Consider the following 26,063-nt stretch of genomic DNA (forward strand, 5'->3'; position numbering starts at 1 on the left):
AGTTCTAACTGTAATATTACAGTGCTAACTGTAATATTACTGTCTGCAAGTAATAATGCTGGTCAAGACAGTAATATCAATATTAACACAATAATATTATCGTGTTAACATAATATTATCTGAGACAATAATAGTTTAGCCCAAGACAGTAAGAATACTGTGTTAACAACAATATTATTATCTGAGGCAGTAATTTTGCATGCCAAGACAATATTAATGTCCGAGACAGTAATATTTGCAATACAACGCAATAATATTACTGTGAAACACAGTAATATTAGTACTGTGAAACACCGTAATATTATTGTGTACAGTAAGATTATTTTATAGAGGTCAAAAAGCCAGAAAAATAAAAATAAAATAATCAACGCCGGTGACTAGCCGAAAAAAAAATTCATACAAAAAATATCCAAAAATTAAATTAAAAAAATCAACATGTGACGGCCAAAATTTGTTAATGGTGGAAATTGGGGCTAAATTTAGGTTTAAATCATGAAACTGGGATAAATTAAGGTTTCAAGGAGTAAAAAGTATTTTTTATATATATGAGAAGGTTTTTCTTAGAGTCAAATAAGTATTGATGCATTGATATATTTGTAAGACAAAAAAGTAGGATTACCTTTTTCTATATATGAGAGGGTTTTTCTTAGAATCAAATAATTGTTGATGAGTTGATAAGACAAAAAAGTAGGATTACCTTTTTCTAATTAAGTGTTTTTGTTTGGGGCTAATACGTCATTCGCCATTTATTCTATGTTATATTGGGTGGAGGACTTGCCATTTAGTTTTTAATGGAGCTAAATTAATGCACTTCAAGTTCTTTAGCGAAAGTTATGAGGAAAATAAAATGCGTATTAAAAATACGTTATCCCGGTGTCATTTCGACAGAAAGTTAATCGAACGTAAAATTTTAAAAGTAAAAAAACAATACAAAAAATAAATCAACATTCAGATTAAGATAACCGAGTGAAGATTTAAATAGATTAGGCGTTCGGTGATAGAGGACTGGTAGGGAGGGGTAGAGGAGTTGAAGAAACGCCATTTTCTGGAGTAGATTTGATTTTGAGATTGGATCAGGAGGAGGAGGATAAAGGTATTTTCAGTCTAAAGTGCTATTCGTCTAAGTTCTCTAACTAAATTTCCCTTTAATACTATGGGGTCATTAGCAATAAGCCTCTCGTATAGATAAGAAATGGTGATATGTCCACTCCTTAAATTTTTCTTTTGTGATAACCCCCTAGAAATTTTATTCCCAGTACTATCCTTAGGTCACTTAGCCACATAATTCCTAAAAATATGTTACCAAAAACATGACCTAATCTTCTATCTCTTCCGCCTCAACCCACGTCGTATTATCTTCATCTCTTTCTCTCTCTTCCTCTCTTCATCTCTCGTTATCTCTCCCTCTCTCAAACTCTCAATGTCCAAAAAAAACACAAAAGTAGAAAAATCTCCGGTGGTGGTGGCGGAGAAGAAGCCGAAGGCTGGCAAGAAGCTCCCCAAGGACGCCGGCAAGGCGGCCATCGGCAGAGAGAAGAAGAAAAGGACAAAGAATAGCGTAAAGACATACAAGATCTACACCTTCAAGGTGATTCATTTTCTTTTTTCCCTGTTGTCTAGTTATTTTTATTAAATCCTAATCGTTTGCTTAACAATTTTTGTGTTTGGATAAATTAAAAATCAAAACAAATTGGGATGCATAGGTCAATAGAATTACCAAAAGTTTTATCTATTCACAACCTTGTTTATCCCATGTTCCACTCTTTTTGTTTCTTGATGAATATTGAGGTTTCATATTTTTTTAAAGAGAGAGAGAAGCTTGATGATGTTATATTGATAATCGGTGGAAGTTTGCATTTTGTTTATATATATATATACTTTGTGCTACATTCAGTGAAGAATTTAGTTATGAAAAAACTACAGAAAATTTGAGGAATGTAGCACAAAGTATTACTGTAGAGGATTATTATGTGAACATGGACTTGTGAAGGAACTAATTTTTAATTTGTACATTTGAACGTATATTAATAATAATTTATGTTTTTCGAATTTGATTGTGTTATTGCAGTTAATGATAATTGTTGATTTTTTGTCACATGTCTCGGTGTTTGAGCAACTTTTATTCACTAAGTTTTTATCGAGAGAACATGATGATCGTCAAATCAAAATAATTTATTTGCAACTGATTTAAATCGGAGTTGTTGTCGTATTGAAAAGTGAGATTTGAAGCTATATACCACAAACTACACTATATATGACTATACTCAGGGAAAATTACAGTTTATGTCCCTAAACTTTACCACTAAAACGATTTATGTCCTCAAACATTTCAATCCACGAAATATGTCCTCAAACTTGCCAATTTTGATCACTTTATGTTCTGCCGTTAACGTCGGCAGCTAACTTCGACGAAAATAGCACGCGTGGCTCACGTGACGTCTATGTGGCCGTTAAATGTCGAGCTGTACAACACCCAGTGCCTACTTGGTCGACGAAACGTGATGTAGCCGTTAAATGTTGAGTTGTACAACACCCAGTGCCTACTTGGTCGACGAAACATGATGTGGAGCGACACGTCATTCTCCTCCCCTATTTCTATTCTAAAATCCTTAATTCTCCATATCCCCAATGAACCTGTTAATCCAATCCCTAATAAAACCCCATTTCGAATCCTTCAATTGAGATGAAATTCGAAAATAACAGAATCGTCTATGAATCCATGGCCATTTTTCGTGGTGTTTTACCAGCAAAATAGCCCAATAAACAAATGCAGAATGTTTCCTCGATTTCACTTTCATCGTCGGGCTGAAATATCATGTCTTCTTCCACTTCGTTGGGGAAGTCGGGGAGCTGGAATCCGTTCTTGGGCACTCTATTCTTGGCGAAAAAAGAATTATATGCAGCTTCGCCAGGTGCTGCATGTTTTTTTTCCGGAATTGGTTCAGAGATTTTGTCAAACACCTTCTGGGCAGGTTTTGAATATGCTGGAAAGTTGAAAAAAATTAAAAAAAATTAAAAAATAAACAATAAATAAATAAATAAATAAATCGTTAAAAATAATAATAATATAAAACTTATAATTTTTTATAAAAAAATCTGAAAAAATGATAAATCCAGGTTCAAAAATGCTAAGTGCAGATGGCTATTATGCTAAAAACAGTTCGCGAAATGTTGAATGCAGTTGGGCGAAAATTACAAATAAGGGCACAACAGTACTTTTACCTCTCCAGGGGCTATCTGAAAGAAAGAATATTAGGGGTGGACCTATCCCTATATATTTTCCATTCTAGGGCACAACAGTACGGCTCCTTCGACCCTACACCCGGTGATAAACACCGGGTGGGTCTTCTGCTGCCACGTGTCCTATTTTTTTATTTTTCTAAAACCCCTAAAGGTAAACCCTAGCGGGGAATATATTATAAAATACAAAAAAGAGACTCATGGTAGCAGAAGACCCACCCGGTGTAGGGTCGAACAAATCCAACAGTACTATAATTCATAACAAGAAACATCTTTCAGACCCCTTGTACTTGTCAAATTGTCTCAATGTGGTCCTCGCCATTAGTTTTCAGACCTTTGACCTTTAACACCATTTGATCTAAGTCTGAAAATTACAAAAAAACCATCCCTCTCAATTTAAATAATTATTAAAAAATAATAAAATAATAAAAAAAATTAATAGAAAATTCAAGACAACGAGAAAAATAGTCCACGACTACAACCAATTTTTTTAATAATTTTTTAAACTGTGAGGGGTGGTTTTTTTGAAATTTTTAGACTTAGATCAAACGGTGTTAAGGTCAAATGTTTGAAAACTAAGGGCAAGGGTCACATTGAGACAATTTTATAAGTACAAGGGGGCAATTCGATGCAATCGAGAGTAGAAGGGGGTAAAGTGATATCGAGCCAAAGTATAGGGGGAAAGTGAAATTTACCCCATAAAATTTAAGTACAAAAGATTAAAATTACAAACTTACACAAGTAACATGTTCCGAAAATTAAATTAAAAAAAAAAATTGAAAAAAAAAAGTTGAAAGATTTATTATTAGTACAAAAAACGAGTATAAAGAAGGAATCCAAATTAGGTTTGGATACCCCCACCTAACTACCACCGAACCCCAAAATTCGGGCACCCACTTTTCTTTTTGTGTTTAGTTCTTTTTATTCTAAGTTATGAGTCCTAATTAAGGTGAAATTAGGTTTCTCCTTGTTCCCTATGTATATATATAAAACAATTAAACTCCTTTTCAAACCATTCAATTTCTCACCAAGCTCATTCTCAATTTGTCGATCTTCGTCGTCGCTCAGGTATGAATATAGATATATATTTCACATATATATTTCCCTATGTATATATATTTCTTGCACAAACCGAGAATTAATGTCATAGGCCTAATCCTCTTTTTTAGGACATGCATTTTTTTGCATCTTTTTCAATTTTTTGTTGTGGTTTTAGCTCTAACTGTTATTCTATAAAAATCACAGGAGCGAAGATATGATTTGTAAGATGTGGAAGATGTTGATTTCGTCGTTTGGTGGTGAATCGAGACCACTAATTATTCGCTATTATTGTCACGAACATCTGAGGGTTTCCATTATCGATGGGAATTCTGAAAAAGAGTGTCGGTCGAGGGCCCTCGAGTCGGTAAAGTTTGGTTATGTTGTTGGTTCTTGCAATGGATTAATCTTGCTGTCAAAAACGGGTATGGATCTCTATAATAGGGAAAACCGGTGGAATAAACATGTTGTTTTGAATCCTAATTCCAAAAATAGAGGAGTCACAATAATCAATGGTCCTTCCGGGGGAGGTACTTTGTGCGGGTTTTTCTTCCATCCTAAGGCAAAAGAATGTAGAATTCTTAGTGTAAGACAATCTAACAACAATCAGTTTGAGTATCATCTTTACCTATTTGGAGAAAAGAGATGGAGAAGTACTAAGAAGCCGTATTTTTCTTACCGACCGGATATTCGGCAAAGGTCGTTGAACTTTGAAACAAGGATTGATGACCGTCCAGCTATTGCGAATGATGCGCTTCATTGGTGCATCAGTATGGTTGGTGAAATCATGGTGTTTAACATGGTTACTGAAGATTTCTCGACCAAACCCTGTCCTGTCGTCGTTGACAAAGGAGGCTGCCATTTGCAACATCTTTCGGTGAAAGACAACCAATTGTGTTTTTGCTATGTGGATCGTAAAGATCAATCCATGGACATCTGGATTCTCGAGAATTATACAAAGTGGTCTTGGGTTAGAAAGTATGTTGTTCATCTTGATTGGGACCTCAACAAGTATGCACCGGGAGAAAACTTTCTGACTGCGGATTTCTTCCTTGGTGTAAAAGTTATTTGCATTCAAAAGAATGAGTTGGTGTTGTTCTGGGTACATAGAGGAATGTTTTCCTATCGTTTAGACAAAAATACAGTTAATAGAATTCGATTGAGAAAGTCTCATATGGATTCGCTAATGCGAGATTATGATTGGTTATGTGGCTTTCAGGCTTATCATCCATTCCAATCAATCAATGAACGTGAGTCTAAGTGGGAGATAGTCTAAGTGGGAGATTGTTAGCATAGTAGACTAAAAGTCTTGCTGTTATCTATGGGTAATTTATTTTGAATAAAGTTTATTCATTTAAATCATTTGCGAGAATCAATGCACGTGTCTTTCAACTACTTTTAATTAGCTTGCAGTTGTGAGAATCAATGCACGTATCTAGTTAGTTATTTTATTAATTTTTTGATGGGCTTCATTTTTTTAAAACCCTTTAAATAAATATATAAATTTAAAATATTTAAATATTAAATGAAACTAGTAACCATACCCCTGTGTTTCACGGGTAGGGCTATATATTACTTTATTATTTTATTGTACCATATATTTTTCCATCCTACAATAAATTTATATACGGAGTGTCAATATATAAAATATATGTGAAACAATAATACAAATTTAACTAAGGGGATAGCTATTTCAAATACCAATTGGTTCTCACTTCAATACCACCTAAATAAAAAATATATTATAAATAGGTAATGACATTAATACACTTAATAAGATCAAAACCTGACAAACATAAAAATCACATTTTTTTTTTAATATTACATGCACAAAATCTCATTTTTCTTTTGATAAAATAATATATATCTCACTTATTTTGTGGTTTCTTCAACACGTATGTATCGCATTATGTGGAAAAAAAATAATCAAAAGAGAAGAAAACAATAGACCTCCTAAAAAATAAAGCATTATGTAAAAAAAAAAAAAAATAACGGGGTAAATTATATGACATGAACAAAAACAAACTATAGTATGATGAAAATAAGAGACATTCCACTAATTGCAATCATGAGGTATATAATTATTTTATCAACAACTTTGGAGCAAAACTTAAGGTTTGGTTTTTGAAATTCCAAAAGAGAAGAAAATAGCTATTTAAATAAATAAAAAAAATGAAATATCAAGAAGAGATATTTCTTGCACCAAAAAGGCGAATCCCTCGCCCCCAGGGCCCCCATCCCTTGGCCCGACAAGGATTAATGGAGGATGTAAATCATGGTAACTCAACGGCCCGTTAAGGTAGCGGACCCGGACCTGGTGCCCACAAGGAACCAACCCTCATTTGGAGTTGAAATTCCCACACTGCGGCTGCCAGGATTCGATCCTAGGACCTTGCACCAACTTACCACCTCCGGAACCAGTTGAGCTACACCCATGCGGGCAGAAGAAGAGATATTTCTGAGAACATTCATCTTACATGCTGAAGAAAATGAGTTGAAAAAACAAATACTTGACTGGTGCAGGCAGTGGCTTCCTGGTGGCTTTAGCAATAGTTGGAAATACATAGGCATTGTATTAGACAATGAAGATAGGAAAATAAAACGAAGAAAAAAAATATCATGGAAAGAAAAAAGAGAAGCAACTCCAGTCCGCTTTGGCTCGCCGCTACGTCCTAATTAATGAGTCTCTCGATTGATTTTCCTTCTTCTAACTAGTCAGACATACATAAGTTAACCCTAAACACAAAAACAAAAAAACGAAACCTATCTTACAGTGAGAAACGAAAAAAAACACTTATCATAACAAACGTTCTACACAAATAGTGTAGCAGACTGTTGGAAGAAGGAAAAATAAAATGGGAAGAAGACAAGACTTTTAGAAGAGCATATGCAACTCACAGTTCTGTCATTCCACATGCAAGGGGTATTTATACCCACCAATAATGACCCTTGATTATCTAGTTACATGAATTTCTCCATGACTCTTCAATACCATACATGAATGTTAAATTAATAAAATACATCAACTAATAAAATGCATGAATTACCACACTAGCTAGATTAATGTACTAATTTATTTCAAATTATTAATCAACAGTCCCCCTTAATTTGAAAATTTCTTCATGACTCCAAGACTTTCTCTCAATCTTCTAAAATCCTCAAACTTTAGAGGCTTCGTAAAAATATCCGCAATTTGATCTTTCATGTTGACAAGGCTGAGCTTCACTTTCTTCTTGGCAATCTACACTCTCATAAAATGATACCTCGTATCAATATGCTTGCTTCGATCATGGAACACCGGGTTTTTGGCAAGTGCAATTGTCGACTTAATATTGACGAAAATCTCCGTAGCTTTCTTTTGTGGCAAATGAAGTTCTTCAAGCAGCCTCTTAAGCCAAATTGCGTGACATGCACAAGATGTTGCTGCCACATACTCGGCCTCACAAGTTGAGAGAGTAACGATGGGTTGTTTTTTCGAACTCCAAGAAATAGCCGACTCTCCCATAAAGAACACATATCCGGTGGTGCTCTTTCGATCATCAATATCTCCGGCATAATCACTATCACAAAAACCTTGAAGCTTGAAATCACTACAGGATCGGAAGAATAGAATACTCCAAATCCGATAGTACCTTTTAAGTAGCGAAGGATCCTTTTGGCAACTTTCATGTGCGTTGAGGTAGGAGATTCCATATATCGACTTACGACTCCAACCGCAAAGAGAATGTCGGGCCTTGTGTTTGTTAGATATCTCAAGCTTCCCACGAAGCTTTTGAAAAGAGTAGGATCTTCTTTCTCTCCGTCGTCAAATTTTGACAACTTCATTCCGCATTCCATCGGGGGTGTTCACAGGATTACAACCGAGCATATGAAATTTCTTTAACACCTCATTTGCGTACCTTTCTTGAGAGACAAAAATTCCTTCATTTATTTGCTTTACTTCCAATCCCAAGTAATACGACATGAGACCAATATCCGTCATCTCAAATTCAAAAGACATAGCCTTTTTGAATTCGTCAAATAAGCTCGAATCGTTGCCCGTAAAAATCAAGTCATCAACATAAAGACAAACGAGCAAAACATAACCATTTGTAAAAGATTTAACATAAAGAGCATACTTATTAAGGCAACGAGTGAAACCGTTATCTTCGATGTATTTGTCGATACGGCTATTCCACGCTCTCGGTGCTTGCTCCAAGCCATATAATGCCTTCTTTAGCTTCAAAACTTTATCTTCTTGCCCGGCAATCTCAAACCCCATTGGTTGTTCTACGTAGACCTCTTCCTCAAGATAACCATTAAGGAACGCCGACTTCACATCAAGTTGATAAATTTTCCACCTCATTTGAGCCGCAAAAGAAATGAGCAAACGGATTGTTTCCATACGGGCCACTGGAGCAAATACTTCATCATAATCAACTCCATACTTTTGCTTGTAGCTTTTTGCGACGAGCCTTGCTTTATATCTTTCCACCTCTCCGTTTGCATTTTTCTTCACCTTAAAAATCCATTTGACTCCAATAACTTCATGGTTGTTGGGAAGATTAGACAACTCCCAAGTGTTATTTTTCTCAATGGCACTAATTTCTTCTTGCATGGCTTGTCTCCATTTTTCATCCTCCACGACTTCAAGGAAAGTCAAGGGCTCATGATCTACAAAGAAACATAGCAAATCATTAACAACTTCCGTTTCACTATATAAATCATTTTTCTTCGCCTCAAAAATCGATTTGACTCTAATAACTTCATGGTCGTTGGGAAGATTAGACAACTCCCAAGTGTTATTTGCCCTTGATTTTCGACGTTTTTTTGTTGGAGAACGATTGGCCAAGTAACCTGCACATGCAACAGCTTCTGCCCAAAATTCATTCGGCGTCTTTTTTGGTTTTAGCATACTCCTCGCCATATTGAGAATCGTCCGATTTTTCCTCTCAACTACACCATTTTGTTGCGGCGATCTAGGAACTGTTAGTGGACGACGAATTCCATTTTCTTCACAAAAGAGATTGAATTCGTTTGACGTGAACTCGCCTCCCCTATCGGTTCTTAAGGATTGGATTTCGTAGCCGCTTTCCTTTTCCACAAGCGTCTTGAACTTTTTGAATGCACCAAAAACTTCCGATTTATGCTTCAAAAAGTAAATCCAAGTATTTCTGCTAAAATCATCAATAAATAGTAAAAAACACTTATTTTTACCAAATGAAGGTGGGGAGATTGGGCCACAGACATCGGCATGAACAAGTTGCAGCGGTTTGATTTCTCTTGACATGGATTGCTTTGGAAAACTCTACCTCAGATGTTTTCCCAAAAGACAAGCTTCACATAATTTATTAGGAAAATTTATTCTCGGTAGACCTTGGACCATCACCTTTTCTTTCAAGGCTTTAAGTGAATCAAAATTCAAATGTCCATATCTCATGTGCCAACTCCAAGCTTCATCTTTGACATCGGCCGTCAAGCATTTTGCATCAACAGTCTCGAGATTTAGCAAAAACATCCGATTCTTTGACATAAAAACTTTGGCAATTAAATTGGAATTGAAATCTCTTAGCCAAAGACAACGATTTTTCATGTGAATTTCATAGCATTTTTCAACAAGTTTCCCCAAGCTCAAAATACTAGTTCTTTAATTTTGGCACGTAATAAACATCATAGATTAGCTTATGGTCACCATTTTTCGAGAAAATTAAAATGGTACATTTTCCGTGAATCTCAATTTTAGAGGAGTCTCCAAAAGTAACATTCCCACGCACTTTATCGAGCTCCACAACCTTATCCTTAGCTTGTCGCCACACATATATGATTGCTTGCTCCGTTATCCAAGTACCACATTTTTTTATCGTCCTTGTCTCCACCTTTGAGAGCGAGTAACAAAGTTGGCTCTTCGACTTCTTGATTTTCACCAACTAGATTCGCCTTTTCTTCAATATTATTTTTCTCATTGCGGCATTCCCACGCATAGTGCCCGAGTTTTTGACAATTGTAGCACCTAAGGTGAGATTTGTCGGGCCTCTTTTCTGCATTTATGAATTTTTGATATCTTCCTCTTCCTCATCTCATGACCTCTTGTTGATTGATGGTTACTCTCTTCGTTTGACTGGCTTTCGTAGTTGCCTCTTCCTCTCTTCCTCCAAAACTTCCACGACCATGACTTCTACCTCTTCCTGGACCTCGGCCTCTTTCATAGTTCTTCCTTGCACCATCTCCAAAGAAAATTTTGGCTTTGAGTGCTTGCTCTAGAGGTTCCTCTTGCTTTTTCAAAAATCTTTCTTCATGGGCTTGAAGAGAACCCATTAATTGATCAACCGTCATTTCGCTAAGGTCTTTAGATTCTTCAAAAGCGCACACCACATAATCGAACTTCGAAGTTAATGAACGAAGGATCTTCTCGATCACCTTGACGTCTTCGAGTGTTTCACCATATCGTTTTAATTGATTCACAATGGCCAACACCCTCGAACAATAATCCGAAACTGATTCGGATTCCGCCATACGCAAAGCTTCATAATTTCCTCGAAGTGATTGAAGCCGAACCTTTTTTACTTTGTTAACTCCTTGGAGAGAGGTCTGCAAAATCTCCCAAGCTTCCTTTGCGGTGTCGGCATTAGCCACTTTCTCGAACACCAATTTTCATAATTTTCTTTGTGAGACCGTACCGGGAAATTGAAATGAATACAACCCATTACTTACCATTTCTTATAAGAATAAAACAATGGCTCTTGATACCACTTTGTTGTAAGAAGGAAAAATAAAATGGGAAGAAGACAAAACTTTTAGAAGAGAATATGCAACTCACGGTTCTGTCATTCCACATGCAAGGGGTATTTATACCCACTAATAATGACCCTTGATTATCTAGTTACATGAATTTCTCCATGACTCTTCAACACCATACATGAATATTAACTTAATAAAATACATGAACTAATAAAATGCATGAATTACCACACTAGCTAGATTAACGTAGACATACATAAGTTAACCCTAAAAAAAAAAAAAAAACGAAACCTATTCTAGATGGACTAACGAAAGGTGTATCATACAATGAGAAACAAAAAAAAAACACTTATCTTAACAAACGTTCTACACAAAGAGTGTAGCAGACAGCTAACCGAGAAGAAGAAAAAGGGAAAAAAATAAAAACAAAAAAGAACTTATGAAGAAAATTGTAGCCTCTTATTTAAGAAAGCATCCAGGAAAGCAAGTAAAAATTTGTGATATTGAAATTCTTTTTCTCAGATTGACAGAATATATAAATCCATAACAAATACTAATAAAATAACATATACAATTTTTTTAATATAATGCGGTATAAAAGATTAGTGCAATGCATTGACCACTTTACGTGTACCAAACACAAACACACATAAATTGCATCGGACAGATAGAGTGAAGGAATTTTCAGGTTGTGAAAAAATGAGAGACTTCCAACTATAAAAAATAATATGAGGTGTTTTGTTCTAATTTTTTTTTTCAAATGAGTGGTATGCCTCATTAACCCTAAAATAAGAATATAATTAACTATTTACTTTATTTGTCCTACTTCAAATAATTAAGATATATAATAAAATTATTTACTTGTGTCTTTTTCAGCAAAAAATAGAATTTTTTAAACTAATTTCAAGAATTTAATCGGATCGGAAATTGAAAATTGCACATTTTTTATAGAATTGAAATTCCAGTAAAAAATAATTGGAAAATTCAAAAATGGAATTTTGAAAATCAAAATGAAAAAAGTTTGTTCCATTTTTTTTTGGGCTCTTTCACAAACACCCCTTATTGAATTTTGACTTCTTAATAAATTCATTTTTTTTAATTGATATTTGTTATAAATCCAATTGATTCTAATTGTCCAAAATGTCCCTATTTACTATTATTGAAAATTAATATATTATATTATTGTGGAAAAATTCATCTAAATTTTGGTAGATATGCAAATCCCCCTATTATCTCCTCCATCTCACTCCATCCCCTATTATTTCCCCATATCTCATATTTCACGTAATTTTAGTTAATTCTTTCCCAATTTCTTATTTAATTTTTTGATGGTTTTTTTTTTTACAATTTAAAACAAAAATTATTTTTTCTTTCTTCAGTTTTTTAAGTGGTTAATATTTAAAAACAAATTGAAATCCACTACATACTCATCGAAAACCACTGAATTTATCGAAAATTACTATAAAATTAAAGTAAAATTTACTATAAAATAAGCATAATCCACATTAATATTAATGTAATCCACTATTAAATTAGTGCAATCCACTGTTAAATTAGTGTAATCCATTGTTAAATTAGTATAATCCACACATGAAAACTACTCTGTATAAACAACAATATAAACATGAAAACCACTATGTATAAACAACTATATAAACATGAAAACCACTCTGTATAAACAATTATATAAACATGAAAACCACTCTGTATAAAAGCTATGTAAACATGAAAACCACTATGTATAACAACTATGTAAACATGAATACCACTATGTATAACAGCTATTTAAACATGAAAACCACTATGTATAACGACTATGTAAACATGAAAACCACTCTGTATAATTACAAATTCGCTTTCATGCTCGGATAAACAACAACATAACGTTCAAGCAAAACAAACATGTTCATACATCTACAATTTTCTCGAGATAACTCCTGATTGAGTTGTTGGGCTTTGATAATCCATTAAAACATAACATTTTTTGGGGTTGATAACTCTAGCTACAAATGGGCTTTTTATGCAATTTTGTGGGTACTTTTTTGTAAGCTGTTTCCACCGGTAATATTGCATTCAATTTAATGCTTTGTTAAACCATGATATATATTTTTATTCTTTTCAATTACGTCTTGTGTATTTAAAATGTGGTGCTCATGCATATTTGAAAAGTCGAGATTAATAATTCAAGCTTAACTGGGTTTGGTCCGCATCAACTAATTTCGAAATTACATTCATTTTCTGTTTAAATATTATTAATTTATGATAATTGTGTATTATTAATTTCATTTTTTTGACGTTACTAATTTTGGATTTAATTAAGATATTTACTAAAGGAGAGAGAGAGAGAGAGAGAGAGAGAGAGAGAGAGAGAGAGAGAGAGACGTATATAAGGTGTTATTTAAGATATATAAGGAATATATATTATATATCTTTTAATATCAAAATTAAAGATACCTTGTTTGTTAGGGGGTATAATGGTGATAATTAAGTGTTTTTAATTAATAAAAGTTGTTTTAGATTTATCTTAAAAATGTAAAATAAAATTGGGTCCATTGTAATGACACTTGTGTAATGAGGGGGTTTTGTCAAATTTTCAATTTTTTTTTACCCGTAACAATAATCTACAAGTGTTGGGACTTGGGTAAGGTTCGAATAACCCCACCCAAAAGTTTGAAAAAAAATAAAAACTAAAAAAATTAAAATATTTTAAAAATAAAAATAGAAATACAAAAGAAGGTATATATAAAAGATAATAATAAATAACATTTATATTTTTTTATTATAAAAAATCTATAAAAATAATAAATGCAGGTCCAAAAATGCTAAATGCAGTTGGTCATAATGCTGAATGGAGTTGGGCTAAAATTGCACATAAGGGTGATACGCGTAAAACCTAAGTATTAATAACCGCAAGTGTACAGTATTGCGTATTGTTGAATTGTGAATTCCAGATATTAATCCACACGGAATTAAATTCTTAAATTTATCAAGTACCGTAATTATACTATCCTAAACTTTATCTAGACAATTGTAAGGATGGGGCATGAAGCTAAAAACAAAAAAAACAACAATAATAAAAGCAACGGTCCGCCAGTACAAGCGATGAATTCCGACGTGTGATGCTTATAGGGTAAAATCCACCAATTTACTATCAATAAAGATCTACAGATCCGAATCTAATGTTAATTCTATATTCCCTAACCCAGACACTAAAATACCCTAACCCCCGTCTCTAGTGTAGTTAGAGTCTACGCACAGGTCCGACGTCTCCGTTCATAACCTGATTTTTAAGAGAGAATTTATGTCCAGTTCTTAAGGGCTGCCCGAGGTGCATCACGTCTCCGTTTCCACAAGCGAGCTATGTTTTCTTAAATTCAAACGAGAAATCCTCTCTCGAGTTCATTCACATTTACAATCAATTCAATTGTTGGTCAAACAATTGAAAGCATTTAATACAGGAAAACATAAACAGAATCAAAAAACAACAAATAGATCACATATCTGGAAATCAAAATCAATATATACAAGGTTTCATTTCCGTAAAAGAAAATGAGAAAATGCTCAGTTCATTACAAAACATAGCATTGAAATGTAGAACACGGGAACTCATAAAATAAACGTAATGAAAAGTTTATGAAAAACTCGAGTCGAAACCCTCGTCGAAACTTCCTGCGAAGAACTGGCGAGAACCGAAGAGAAAACCGAAGAACAAGTCGAGAGATCAAAAAAAGAAAAATAGACCTTGAATTTATAGTAAGTAAACAAAGAAAAATATGTGGTCTCGATTTATGTGCCCAGATAGCGATCTGGACTTCTTGGATTGCGACGTGGAAGCCTCGAAAACTACACACCACCTCCCCAGGCTGTGATCCAGGAGTTTCGAATCACGATTTGGGCGTCCTTTGTGTGCTTACTGGAATTTGACCCCAGATCGTGATCCGGTGGTGTTTGGTCGCGGTCTGGCGTCTGCATCAACTTCAAACACTGTTTGGCCTCTTTTTAATCCCGAATTTGACAAATATGTATTGACAAAAGTTGTAGTCCTTGAAGTTGTCTTTCTGAAGACATTTGAATCAGTTCAATCGGAGGTTGTATGCGAGAGTTATGCTTGAAATACCAAACACTACCACAACCCGCTAGAATGCACTTTTGCACGTGTTTGGCTCGGCTTCGCTTACAAAATCGTTTCGAACCGGCAAAAATAGCTTCTCTTTACCTCAAAATAAAATTAAACAAACTTGTTTAAGCCCCTCTCCCGAAGAACCTATCCCGAAGAACCGATCTTTTTGTATAGAAGAAGCAAACTTGTGAATAATCCTTGAACCTTGGTGTCTTCTCCACAAAGCCTTGAAGCCAATATATTTTCTATGAAAATAATATTTATCATGAAGTTGGATAAAAATAAAAACGAGATAATAAATATTTTCTTGAAGCTTTCTCTCGAAAAAGCCGCTGAGTAACGACCCTTGCTACTCTTATCTATATATACTCTTCTATATTTATTGATTCCATGTACAACAAGAAAAACCATAGTCCACTAAGTCTAAGTTACCTAATATACGTATAAGACAAGTCATTAAAACAAGAATAACTTTTTTTTTAATTAAAAACATAAGTTTCCTATATAATAAAAAAATTAATGACAAATTAAAGAATTAAAGTAAACAAGGGAACTTCCCTTTTGTGTTTCACGGCACATAAGGACTTGTTGCCCAAGTATTTACTCATCCTTTATTTATTAGAATCCAATTAGATTTTAGGGGTTAATATACTTGGGTCCCTCGTAACAAATTTAATTAGAACTAAATGGCTACCCCAACCTATTTTTTTTAAATACATCCCTATTTTAAAATATAATATGTCCCACATCCCTAATTTTTTTAATCTCTAACTTGCCCTTATACCCTAAATATTAACTCTATTTAGGTGTCTCTATTCCAGATCTGTTTCTTTTCTTTTATTATCTCTCTCTTTCTTTCTCTCGTTCATTTCTCACGTTCTCTACAGTTATGTTAGTCTTTCTCTCTCTCCCTCTCGATCTCTCTTGCTCCCATTTATATGGCTATGGCGTATATGGTGGCGGTGGGGGTGGTCTTGGAGGCGGCGAGTAACGTGGGGGTTGTTATAGAGGCGGTCATGGTGAATGGCGACAGCTATAGAGGCGGTGCATATTGTGGGAGTTGCTATGGCAGCGGCCATGGAGGTCGTGGGTATGGTAGAGATATTTATGGAGGTGGTTAGGGGCAGTCGTTGTCACAATTATGAAGGGGGGTTGGTTATGGAGATAGAGAAAGGTCGTGAGGCGATGAATATGGAGGTGGTGGCAGCTATGGTGACATTTTTGCAAATCTAGGTTTTTATTTTGGCTGATATGGTGACTGTGGTTGTAGATCTAGGGTTTTATTTTTGGATGACTATGGATTTTTGTGGGTGTCTATGGTTGTCTATGGCTTGCTGGCGGCTAGGGTTCAAAGAGGGTGTTAGGGTTTTCGTGGTGGAGCCAAAGCCGGCTCTAGCATGCTGGGGATCCTAGGCGAAGCCAAAATATTGGGGCCCTATATTTAAAATATAGTTTCTTATTTTTTTATTGATGCAATGCATTAATTAATGCAAAAATGAAAATACAAAACAAAAATAAATTTTACCAAACTAAAATAGTATATGAAATTATTCCTTATACTAGGATCAGAAAATTTTGTATTAGCGCACAAGTAAATTCACAAGGTTGCGATTGTTTTTAAATTATTTACATAAACAAATTCAAATTCATCAACAATATTTGTTTTAAATAATAGAACAAATAAAAATATCAAAATTGATAAATTTTAATTCAATATTAGAAAAACGAGTGATATTTTAGTAAGAAATAGAAATTTTAGGGAGTTTATAGTATAATTAAGTAATTCACTAACAAAAAAAATGTTTAGTTTTAGTAGTTCGGATTTTTCCATCACATTAGGGTCGATCTTAGGATACTGGACACAGGGCGAAGCAAAACTTGGGCCCTAATATTATATACATATGTTTTATTATGTATAATTTTTTTTTTATAAATTATCAAAGAAAAAGTGAAAATTGCAGTAAAAATCAAATGTGCCTATCCAAACAAAAATAGTAGAAAAATCAATAAAAGGCAAAAAAATAAAGAGAAGGTTATAATATAGCACATTTTCACCTATTGAAGTCAGGTGGAGAAAAAAAGTGATAATGATTGAGGGATGATATTTAAGTTAAAGTAACCGATGACCCACACAATTAAATATACATGTATTATTAATCGTCTATTATATTAATTAATGGGTTAATAGCATTTCGCCACCTGGACTTTGCCCGTTTTTGCACTTTACCACCTTAACTAAAAAAAGTTGCAAGCGCCCACCCAAACTCAATTTTTTGACGCACATAACCACCTAAGGGGAATATTCCGGCGAATATTCTCATTTTTCAACGCAAGTGCGATGCACATGCAAAAGTACAAGGGCTTTTTCGTCTTTTTACTTGAAAATATTATAAGGGATGAAATTGAAAGTACGAGGGACTCAATTGAACTTAATTGAAACTTTCACAAATTCGAAAGTAATTGAAGCTCTATGGCTTCATCTTCCATGGGATCAAAACACCCACCTTCTGGGCCCGGTAAACAAAATGGGCGCTGCCGTTGGAGAATTCCGGCTGGGCCGGGGGGCTACCGTTGGACAATTCCTCAAACGCCTTGTTGTTGATGAGCAAAAGCGCCAACAAAGAGACAACAAATGAGAATTACTAGAGTATTCCCAATTCAAGTATCCACACCCCACTTCAATTCCACCAATTCCTTCTAATTCGTCTCTCTCTAGGGTTTTAGTCTTCGATTTGGGCCCCCAACAATTCGTGGGAAATCGTCAAAATCGGTTCGCCCGTCGTGAATGGGCACCTCGGCGACGAGGAAGAACAGTGGTACATCCGATACCACATGCTATCCAGCGAGAATCCGAAATCTGATTCAATCACTTCCGGAGTTGGGTTCTTCGTCTCTCTAATCCATGGCGAATTTCAACAAATTGATGTCGTTGTTCTTATTCATCTCTTTATTGGAGATTTTTTCGCTCCATTTTGAAACAGGCCTGCAGCGGTGGGTGTTTTTATCCCATGGGAGATGAAGCCACAAAGCTTCAATTAATTTCAAATTTGTGAAAGTTTCAAATTAAGTTCAATTGAGTCCCTGGTACTTTCAATTTCACCCCTTATGATATTTTCAGGTGAAAAGACGAAAAACCCTTGAACTTTCGCATGTGCATCGCGCGTGCGTTGAAAAATGAGAATATTCGCCGGAATATTCCCCTTATGTGGTTATGTGCGTCAAAAAACTGAGTTTGGGTGGGCGCTTGCAACTTTTTTTAGTTAAGGTGGTAAAGTGCAAAAACAGGCAAAGTCTAGGTGGCGAAATGCTATTAACCCTTAATTAATTGAGAGGCCTACAATAGATATAAAATTTATAATATAAAAAAAATTAATGTCTACTGTATACATATTTTTTTATCTAATATATAATACGTATTAGTGTTAAAAACAAAAGGAAAAAAAAAGTGTATAGGTGGGCCCCCACTTAACGTGGGGCCCTAGGCAACTACCTATTTTGCCTAGGGGTTGAGCCGGCCCTGGGTGGAGCGGATCTAGGGTTTGGATGGGAAAATTTAATATTTTTCGATTTGGATGTCTATAGATGTCTGTGAGTGTCTATGGATGTCTGGCGGCCAGTGTCCAAAGGAGGAGTTAGGGTTTCAAGATGTGTGTGGGTGACTACGGATTACTACGGTTGGTACGAGTTTCTGTAGATGTCTACGACCGAAAAAATTAAAAAAATCATAATTTTCAATTTATATAGAAAAGAAGGGAAAACAATAGATTATATAATGAAAAAATACGTAAAATGAAAAAAAGAAAAAAAAAAAAAAAAGGTGTTCCACGTAAAAAAAAAATTAGATGCAAACTTAAAAATGTTAAATAATACCATAGTTCATCATAGTATATTTACAATCTCCTGTAATTTTGAGTTTAGGAGTGGAGGGGCGTTTTCGGAATGTATTTTGATAAAGGAGGTGAAGCAAATTTAGTTAGATTTGTCATTTAGTCTAATAAGATTTGTCACCGGGACTTATATCTTAAGACCTCTAGATTCTAACAGATACGTTTTGTTTTTCTTGTTGAATACATATTATAATGTATTATATTTTCCCCCCTTATATATATTGTTTTTGGTTAGTATTATATACTTATGAGTTTCCTGGTTATTTATCGAATGGTAAGGAATAACCGAGCATTTATATTATGTATTCTCAGGAAATTTTGTTAAGAAAATGATTGCAATCTTTACTGTTTACCTACACACCAATAGGTGTGTGTATTTTTGTGGATTAATGAATGGTAATTATTTACTCGGTGTATTTTATTTACTTCGTGTAACAGTAAATGAACCGGTGATAGGTCCGTTACTCGGTGTTTCGGCTACTATAAATTTGCACTTCTCTCAAAAGCATTATTACTCTCTTATGTTTATTAGTATACGTATTTATATATTGTAAATCTTGTGAGCTAATAGGGTATATTCTATAACGTATTTTTATTATTTTAAAGGGATTTTATTGATAAATCAAAGGGCAAATTACGGTTACACCTGAGGTATGATTAAGTAAGTTACGAAAAACCCCTCTTGTTTTGGTAATTCTAACCACTCATCAACTATATGTTATCTTACGAAAAAACCTCTTCAAAGGTAAGTTTATGAATGTTAATTCGGTAAAACCGTAACGAAAATTCGGTACGCCAACATTTCATATCGTTTACCGAACCAAAAAATACAATTTGGTTCGATAAATAACCGAATTACAAAAAGAAATTATTGAAAATATTTAAAAACATGGGTGATTGTAATTACCCAAACATGATGGGGGTTTTCGTAATTTGACCTTACCTCAGGGGATGTTCGTAATTTGCCCTAAATCAAAATTGTATTTGTAGCACCTAAAGGGATATTTGTAACTTCAAAACTTGGTCATATATATATATATATATATATATATATATATATATATATATATATATATATATATATATATATATATATATATATATATATTGTGTTAAAAGTTCCTACAAGTTTATTCAAAAGTTAAATAAAAAACAAAAAAGAAAAAATGACGCATGCTTTAGTTTCCATCAGCCCCTTCATTGTGTTTGCTGTTAACAGCCTACACAAAATCTTGATCATGGCATAATGTGAACTTATATTAGGAACTGAAAATTTGGAGATAAAAAGACGAAAACCTTGTGATTAAGGAATTCAAATTTTGTTGTTTTTTTATTACAATAAAAACCTTATATATGTTATATAACAGGTTTTTTGATATACTTCAAAACTTGTATATATTATTATATATAGATTTCCATAGTATGTTTTACACAATTGTCTGTCTATGGTGGAGCAAAAAATTATAGTCGATAGTCGAGTATTCATTGACCATTTGAAGTTGGAATTATTATTTTAATTCGTAATTACTAAACTCTTGAAAGATCGACTGGTCAATAATAACCAACCAATTGACTTTTTGTACAACATTTTTTTTAATATATAAAATACTTTTAAACTAAATATGTACTTATATATTTAACAACAAATATATAGCCTATTATAGTTTCAGACAATGTTACTTCACAACAGTTAGTCATCTAATCTGTCTACCGAGATTAGTTTATCTGTTTGTGCAGGCAAAATTCAGTAGAAAGACAGCCATTTGTCACACTCCTAAACTCATTTCCTCGAAAAAAAAAAGATGGAAAAAATAAAATAAAAATCCGATAGAAGAACAGCCAAAAAGGATTACACGAGCAGCTCTGTTTCATTCATCGTTGAGTTGTCACATTTTTTGCAAGATTTCGAGGCTGATCAACATTGTACCCTCATAGATGATACACCAACAGCTGCAGTTGAAAGAAATAACCGAAGTCAAAGATAGCTCAAAGTTAAATTAAACGGTGACATTCAAAAGTCCAATTTTGTTTTAAGATATCCTTGTACTTTCAGATGATGATCGAAAATATATTGCTGAAATATGAGAAGTGGTAGTAAGAAATAACATCAAACATAGTATGTTTAGAATATTAAAATTTGAAGCTACATCTGTAAAATCACCAAAAAATTTACCCTAGTAATATCTTGACACCACATCATGTTCATCCACTCGGAGCCGGAGCAAGAGCTGGAGCCGGAGCCAAAGTACTTTCGTTCGGGGCTGTATCACAGAAAAATGAAAATTCAATTCGTTAGCACAAATTGTAATTTTAAACGCAAGTTGTAATTTAAAGCACAAGTTGTAATTTAAAGTTACCTTTTGTTGACGACAATGCCAAGCACACAAGACCAGCAGTAGAGATGATGAAAATGATTTGAGGCATGCAAGATGGCAAATACCACCACCCATTCAATTTCCTATGCTCATTTTTGTCTAGAGTACTAATGACATGATTTACTCTTTCCAAGCAATTCCAATACAGTGGTTCCGTAGTGCCTAGTGGTTGTAACTGCAACCTAATAATCTTTGCCATATCTTGCAATAACAGCTTCCTACGATTAATATTTCTCCCTCTTTTCTCCATTTCCTCACGATCAACTCGCTTATAAGCGGCCGAATATAAGAAACTTAAAATGATGGCTAGAGAAATCAGAGCCAAGTAGGCATAATAAAAAGGGTAAATAGCATTAAACCACCTAAATTTTTTAAGTTTTTGCGGTTCACCACCTGAACAATATTTTTTTGCACGAGTTCACCTGTACTCAATTAATTGTGCCGCTTTGCCATTTTTTGCCGGTGGTTTTCAGGTCATAATGACCGGTTCTTGACAAACGCGCTTTGCACATGCGAAATCCAAGGGTATTATTGGCTTTTCCATTAAAAAAAACCCCAATTGCTTCTATTCTCCCTCAATTTCACCGTTATTCCCATTATTTATCATTCATTTTTCTCATTTCTCTAATTTGTCTATCATTCTCCCCTTCCCTCCATTATTATATTCCCCTGTACTTCCTCTCTTCTTATTCTTTTTTTGGTTGTGCTAGTTACCCATCGCCACCTCTGCCGATGCCGCCTCACTCCACAGGAGGAACCAACAAAAGAGATTAGCATGCGGCGGCGGCGGCGGCGGCTGTAAAAACCGTCACCCCAACCACCGCCGGTGGTAGTCCCCAATCGCCGCCCCCAGCTGGCGCTGCCTCACTCCAAAGGAGGAACCGAAAAAGAATTAGCATGTGGCTGCTACAACAACAACCACCAACCCAACCACCGTCGCACCGGAGAAAATCAAACACGAAGGTAATAAGCCTATCGTTTCTCTAATCACCATCCCCACACTGCTTCACCCAATTCTGCCCCTTCAGGACTTGAATTTAACGGCAAGTCCATCCCCTAGATACGACGCCGTTTCAGTTTTAGTTTTGGGTGGGTATGGGTGGGTTTTGGTAGGGGGTTGGGTCTGAAAGTGCTTTTTTTTTTTGGTTTTATTATTTTATAAAAAATTATCCAACAATAATTTATCTTCTAATTTTCGTCTGAATACCAAATCGAACTAAAGAAATTGGAATTACTTTGATTCATTTTCTTCTGAACCAAACACACTTGTGACTTTTGTAATTTGGAATTACTTTGATTTCATTTTCCCTAGAAAACGATAAAGAGTGGATGGAATGAAATGTGTGAGAGTGTGTGAATTTCAACAGGAATTAGAGCTGAGTATTTTAGGAAGTGAAAAGACATCAATAGCCTTGTATTTGTCATGTGAAACGCACGTGCGGTGAGAACAGGTCATTTTGACCTGCAAACAGGTAAAAAAGGGCAATGTGGCACAATTAATTAAGTACAGATGAACTCCTGCAAAAAAATTTTGTTCAGGTGGTGATGTGCAAAAACCTAAAAAGTTCAGGTGGTTTAATGCTATTTACCCTAATAAAAATGTGAAGACTCTTTGTGCCCCTTAGCTAGATTAGTTGCAGCCATTGATATGGCGATGCAGACACTTAAATTCGTACTAATAGAAGATACAACATCACTTAATTCTTTCCCAAGATCAGTGTCTTCTTTCATTATCGCAACACTATCCTTATCTAACTTATCTATAAGGTCTACGATTTTTTTGGTAACATTAGACCCTACAAAAGAAAGAAAATTTGTTTGTTGTTCCCAATTTATTTAGGAAAAAAAAAAAAGGAAAAGAAAAAATAGATTATGAAAATGAGTATATTGCATTTAGTAAATGCAATAAACTCATGAAAAACATACCTCCAATAAACGGTTCATCAACTTGAGCTAAGTTAGGATCTACCACTGCCACGCCTGCCATGTCTGGTAATGTTTTATAGTCCCGGTGTTGCAAATGAAAAAAAAATTACTTGAAGGAAAATAATTGGACTTGAATCTAAATATCGTATTAAAAACAATTACTCTAAAAGCAAAATTATGACTACGAGGATTAACTCTTTTAGGTTATTCCTAACATTGCATAGAGATCAAATTCAAGGGATTGACAACATTCCAGCCAAAGTTATCAATAGGCTTCTCACTCACTCGTTCGAATGAAACTCGTTAGTTAAATAAATTTACCCCCAACAACACTAAGGCACCAAATTATAGTTTTAAGTAAGTGTGGAATTTCTCAAATGCCTATTCATTTGTATTACCTATGAATTACTCAAGGCACACAAGACTTTCCTCAATTTTAATTCTCTCAAGGCAATAAAAGCTTGCAGAAAATATGGAGTTTGTAAAATGTGAATTTAGAACATTCTTTGGCAGGGGAAAAAACAAGTGATATTGAGAAAAATTACCGACCAATTACTGGTGCAAGAACATATATCAGATGCATACGAACATTAGACGGCATGTTATATGCCCATTCTCAGTTTACAACTTTCCTAAAAATAATTAATTCATATTGAGATATATAATGCAAAGAAATATGTAAAGAAAAATAAAGGGGAGTAAAAAGCAGATATATCACTTTAAAGAAAGAGAAAGTAAATAAAAAAAATGTGTGCAAACAAAGATAATTGAAATGTAATAGTTAATACCTAGAGTGATGCCGGCGATGACGAGCAGAGCGTACAAGATTTGGAGAAAGAGTGTCGGCGGCGGCGTAGATTTTCGGTACAAATGGCGGCGGCGGCTCGGCGGCACGGATAGTCCAAAAGTTAAGAAGATATGCGAACTGAAAAACAAAGGCAAGAAAAGCAGATATATCACTTTAAAGAAAAAGAAATTAAAATAAATAAATAAAAACTATGTAAACAAACAAAGATGGCAACAAAAATCAAAATAATTTCTACTCAACTTATGTAGACTAATGTTTGGATCCAACCATGATCCACTTGGTTCCAAACACACATTTTTCACACTCAAACACATTTTTCACACACATACACACACTCACAAACTTTTGACACACACACACATTTTGACATATACATACTTTTGACACACACACACACATTTTGACATATACATACTTTTGACATACACACACACACACACAAACACACTTTTGTGACAAACACTCACACACAAACACATAAAAATACACAAACATGATCTCTTTTGTCCTCTGTTATCTCTCTCTCTCTCTCTCTCTCTCTCTCTCTCTCTCTCAAAAAGTAATGACAACACATGATACATATTATACACATATATCTAGCTCCATATTGCAATAATGAATACAACTAGTGTATTTCTACACATGGAATCTGATCATCTAATATAGTGTATTTAATTTTTGAGCATTACTTACAGATCAACTTATTTGCTGTAGGCAAAACCAACTTTCTCTTCCTTCTCACATCGACATTTTTATTAATAACCTGTTAAGAAATTTTGTAAACAATATCAAATAAATTTGGTGAATAATCATAAAATGTCTTATGCCCAATACAATAAATGACTACCCAATATTTATTTTGTGAAAAAATTAGAAGAAAATAAAAAAATATTTTCTTCAAAAAAAAAGCTGAAGAAACAAAGAGATCAAAAAATGTGGAAAAAGCATAAAGAAAATAAGAGTTACACAAAAAAAAATTCAACTCTTTATGTTTGTGCAATAAGATTACACACCTACTGTAAATGTAATTTTGATTAATTAATTAATAAATAATGAAATGAAATAGAAATAGAAATAGAGGGGTGGTAGCACGGTACCTGCACCAGGAGTAATGCAAGCAAGACCAGTAATCATACCCTGAACAGCACCAATAACAGAAGGTTGGCTAAGCTGTGGAGGCGGCTCTGAAGAATGAAAGAGGGGAAAGAGGGAAGAAGGCCAAAACCTAGATTTGGAAAGTGACTGAAAAATATGGAAGTTGTATTGGAGTTTCCAGAAATGGGTTTCTTTACTTTTTGAGGGAAAAGAAAAATTTCATTAGGCATTTATTTGTCAAATCATGAACAATTATATGAGTTCCATTGCTACATTTTTTAAATTAATAATTTTTGTTCGTGCCAAACATACAAAGAAACCTGCTATAGCCTAGCCATTCATCATTATAAACCTCAACTTAGCTACAGCTAATTCAATTTTCCAGCTATTTATAGCCAAAGACTGCCACGTGTCATCAGGTCATTGGCTCTAATTGAAGGAATTAAAAACAATTTTAAAAAAAACCATAAAAACCAAAATTCCATAACCCGGAAATTCTCATGTAGGAATTTTTAGGAATTTATTTACCTTATTAAATTAATTTCTCTAAGTGCCTTATTTGCTTGGACTATTAATCCTTATATGCCGATTTGATTATATGCCTTTTTAAAGTTATTTCTAAAACGAGAAATTTAAACGACCAAAATAACCCTAAGGAGTTTTCGAAATTCTTAAGGTTTTCCAAGGTTTTCAAATGACCCAAAAAGATATTTTTAGAAATTACATTTTGGTCCTACTCGAAAGTTTTAAAATTACAAAGAGATCCCTTTTTGCTTCCGCTATCTAAAGTTTTCCGATAAACCGGTTCGATTTATCGCCCGACCCGAGGGGGGTGCTACAAAGAAAATTAAAAAAGG

The 26,063-nt window shown here is 34.3% G+C and overlaps 1 protein-coding gene and 1 long non-coding RNA gene across 2 annotated transcripts; one reads left to right on the plus strand and one right to left on the minus strand.

The window, feature by feature from the left end:
* The first annotated feature begins 4,128 nt into the window (after positions 1 to 4,128).
* Positions 4,129 to 5,639, plus strand: LOC148767074 (uncharacterized). The gene is made up of 2 exons (XM_088825754.1): positions 4,129 to 4,308; positions 4,486 to 5,639. Exons 1-2 carry the CDS (start codon positions 4,217 to 4,219, stop codon positions 5,552 to 5,554), a joined length of 1,161 nt encoding a protein of 386 aa, XP_088681880.1. The 5' UTR covers positions 4,129 to 4,216; the 3' UTR covers positions 5,555 to 5,639.
* A 14,972-nt stretch (positions 5,640 to 20,611) lies between these two features.
* On the minus strand, positions 20,612 to 25,524 carry LOC105953396 (uncharacterized). The gene is made up of 7 exons (XR_016034518.1): positions 25,209 to 25,524; positions 24,805 to 24,874; positions 24,092 to 24,228; positions 23,304 to 23,366; positions 21,360 to 23,173; positions 21,176 to 21,263; positions 20,612 to 20,952 (listed from the first exon to the last, which is right to left on the minus strand). It is a non-coding gene; the product is annotated as an uncharacterized LOC105953396 (long non-coding RNA).
* Positions 25,525 to 26,063: the final 539 nt, after the last annotated feature.

Source organism: Erythranthe guttata, chromosome 11, assembly GCF_056151865.1.
Source record: "Erythranthe guttata isolate IM_541 chromosome 11, IM_541, whole genome shotgun sequence".
Taxonomy (NCBI): Eukaryota; Viridiplantae; Streptophyta; class Magnoliopsida; order Lamiales; family Phrymaceae; genus Erythranthe; species Erythranthe guttata.

Excerpts from the sequence above, each read along its gene's own strand:
- LOC148767074 (XM_088825754.1), top strand. The coding sequence starts at position 4,217 with ATGTATATATATAAAACAATTAAACTCCTTTTCAAACCATTCAATTTC. Across the intron at positions 4,309-4,485 it reads CGATCTTCGTCGTCGCTCAG|GAGCGAAGATATGATTTGTA; the intron begins GTATGAATATAG and ends TAAAAATCACAG.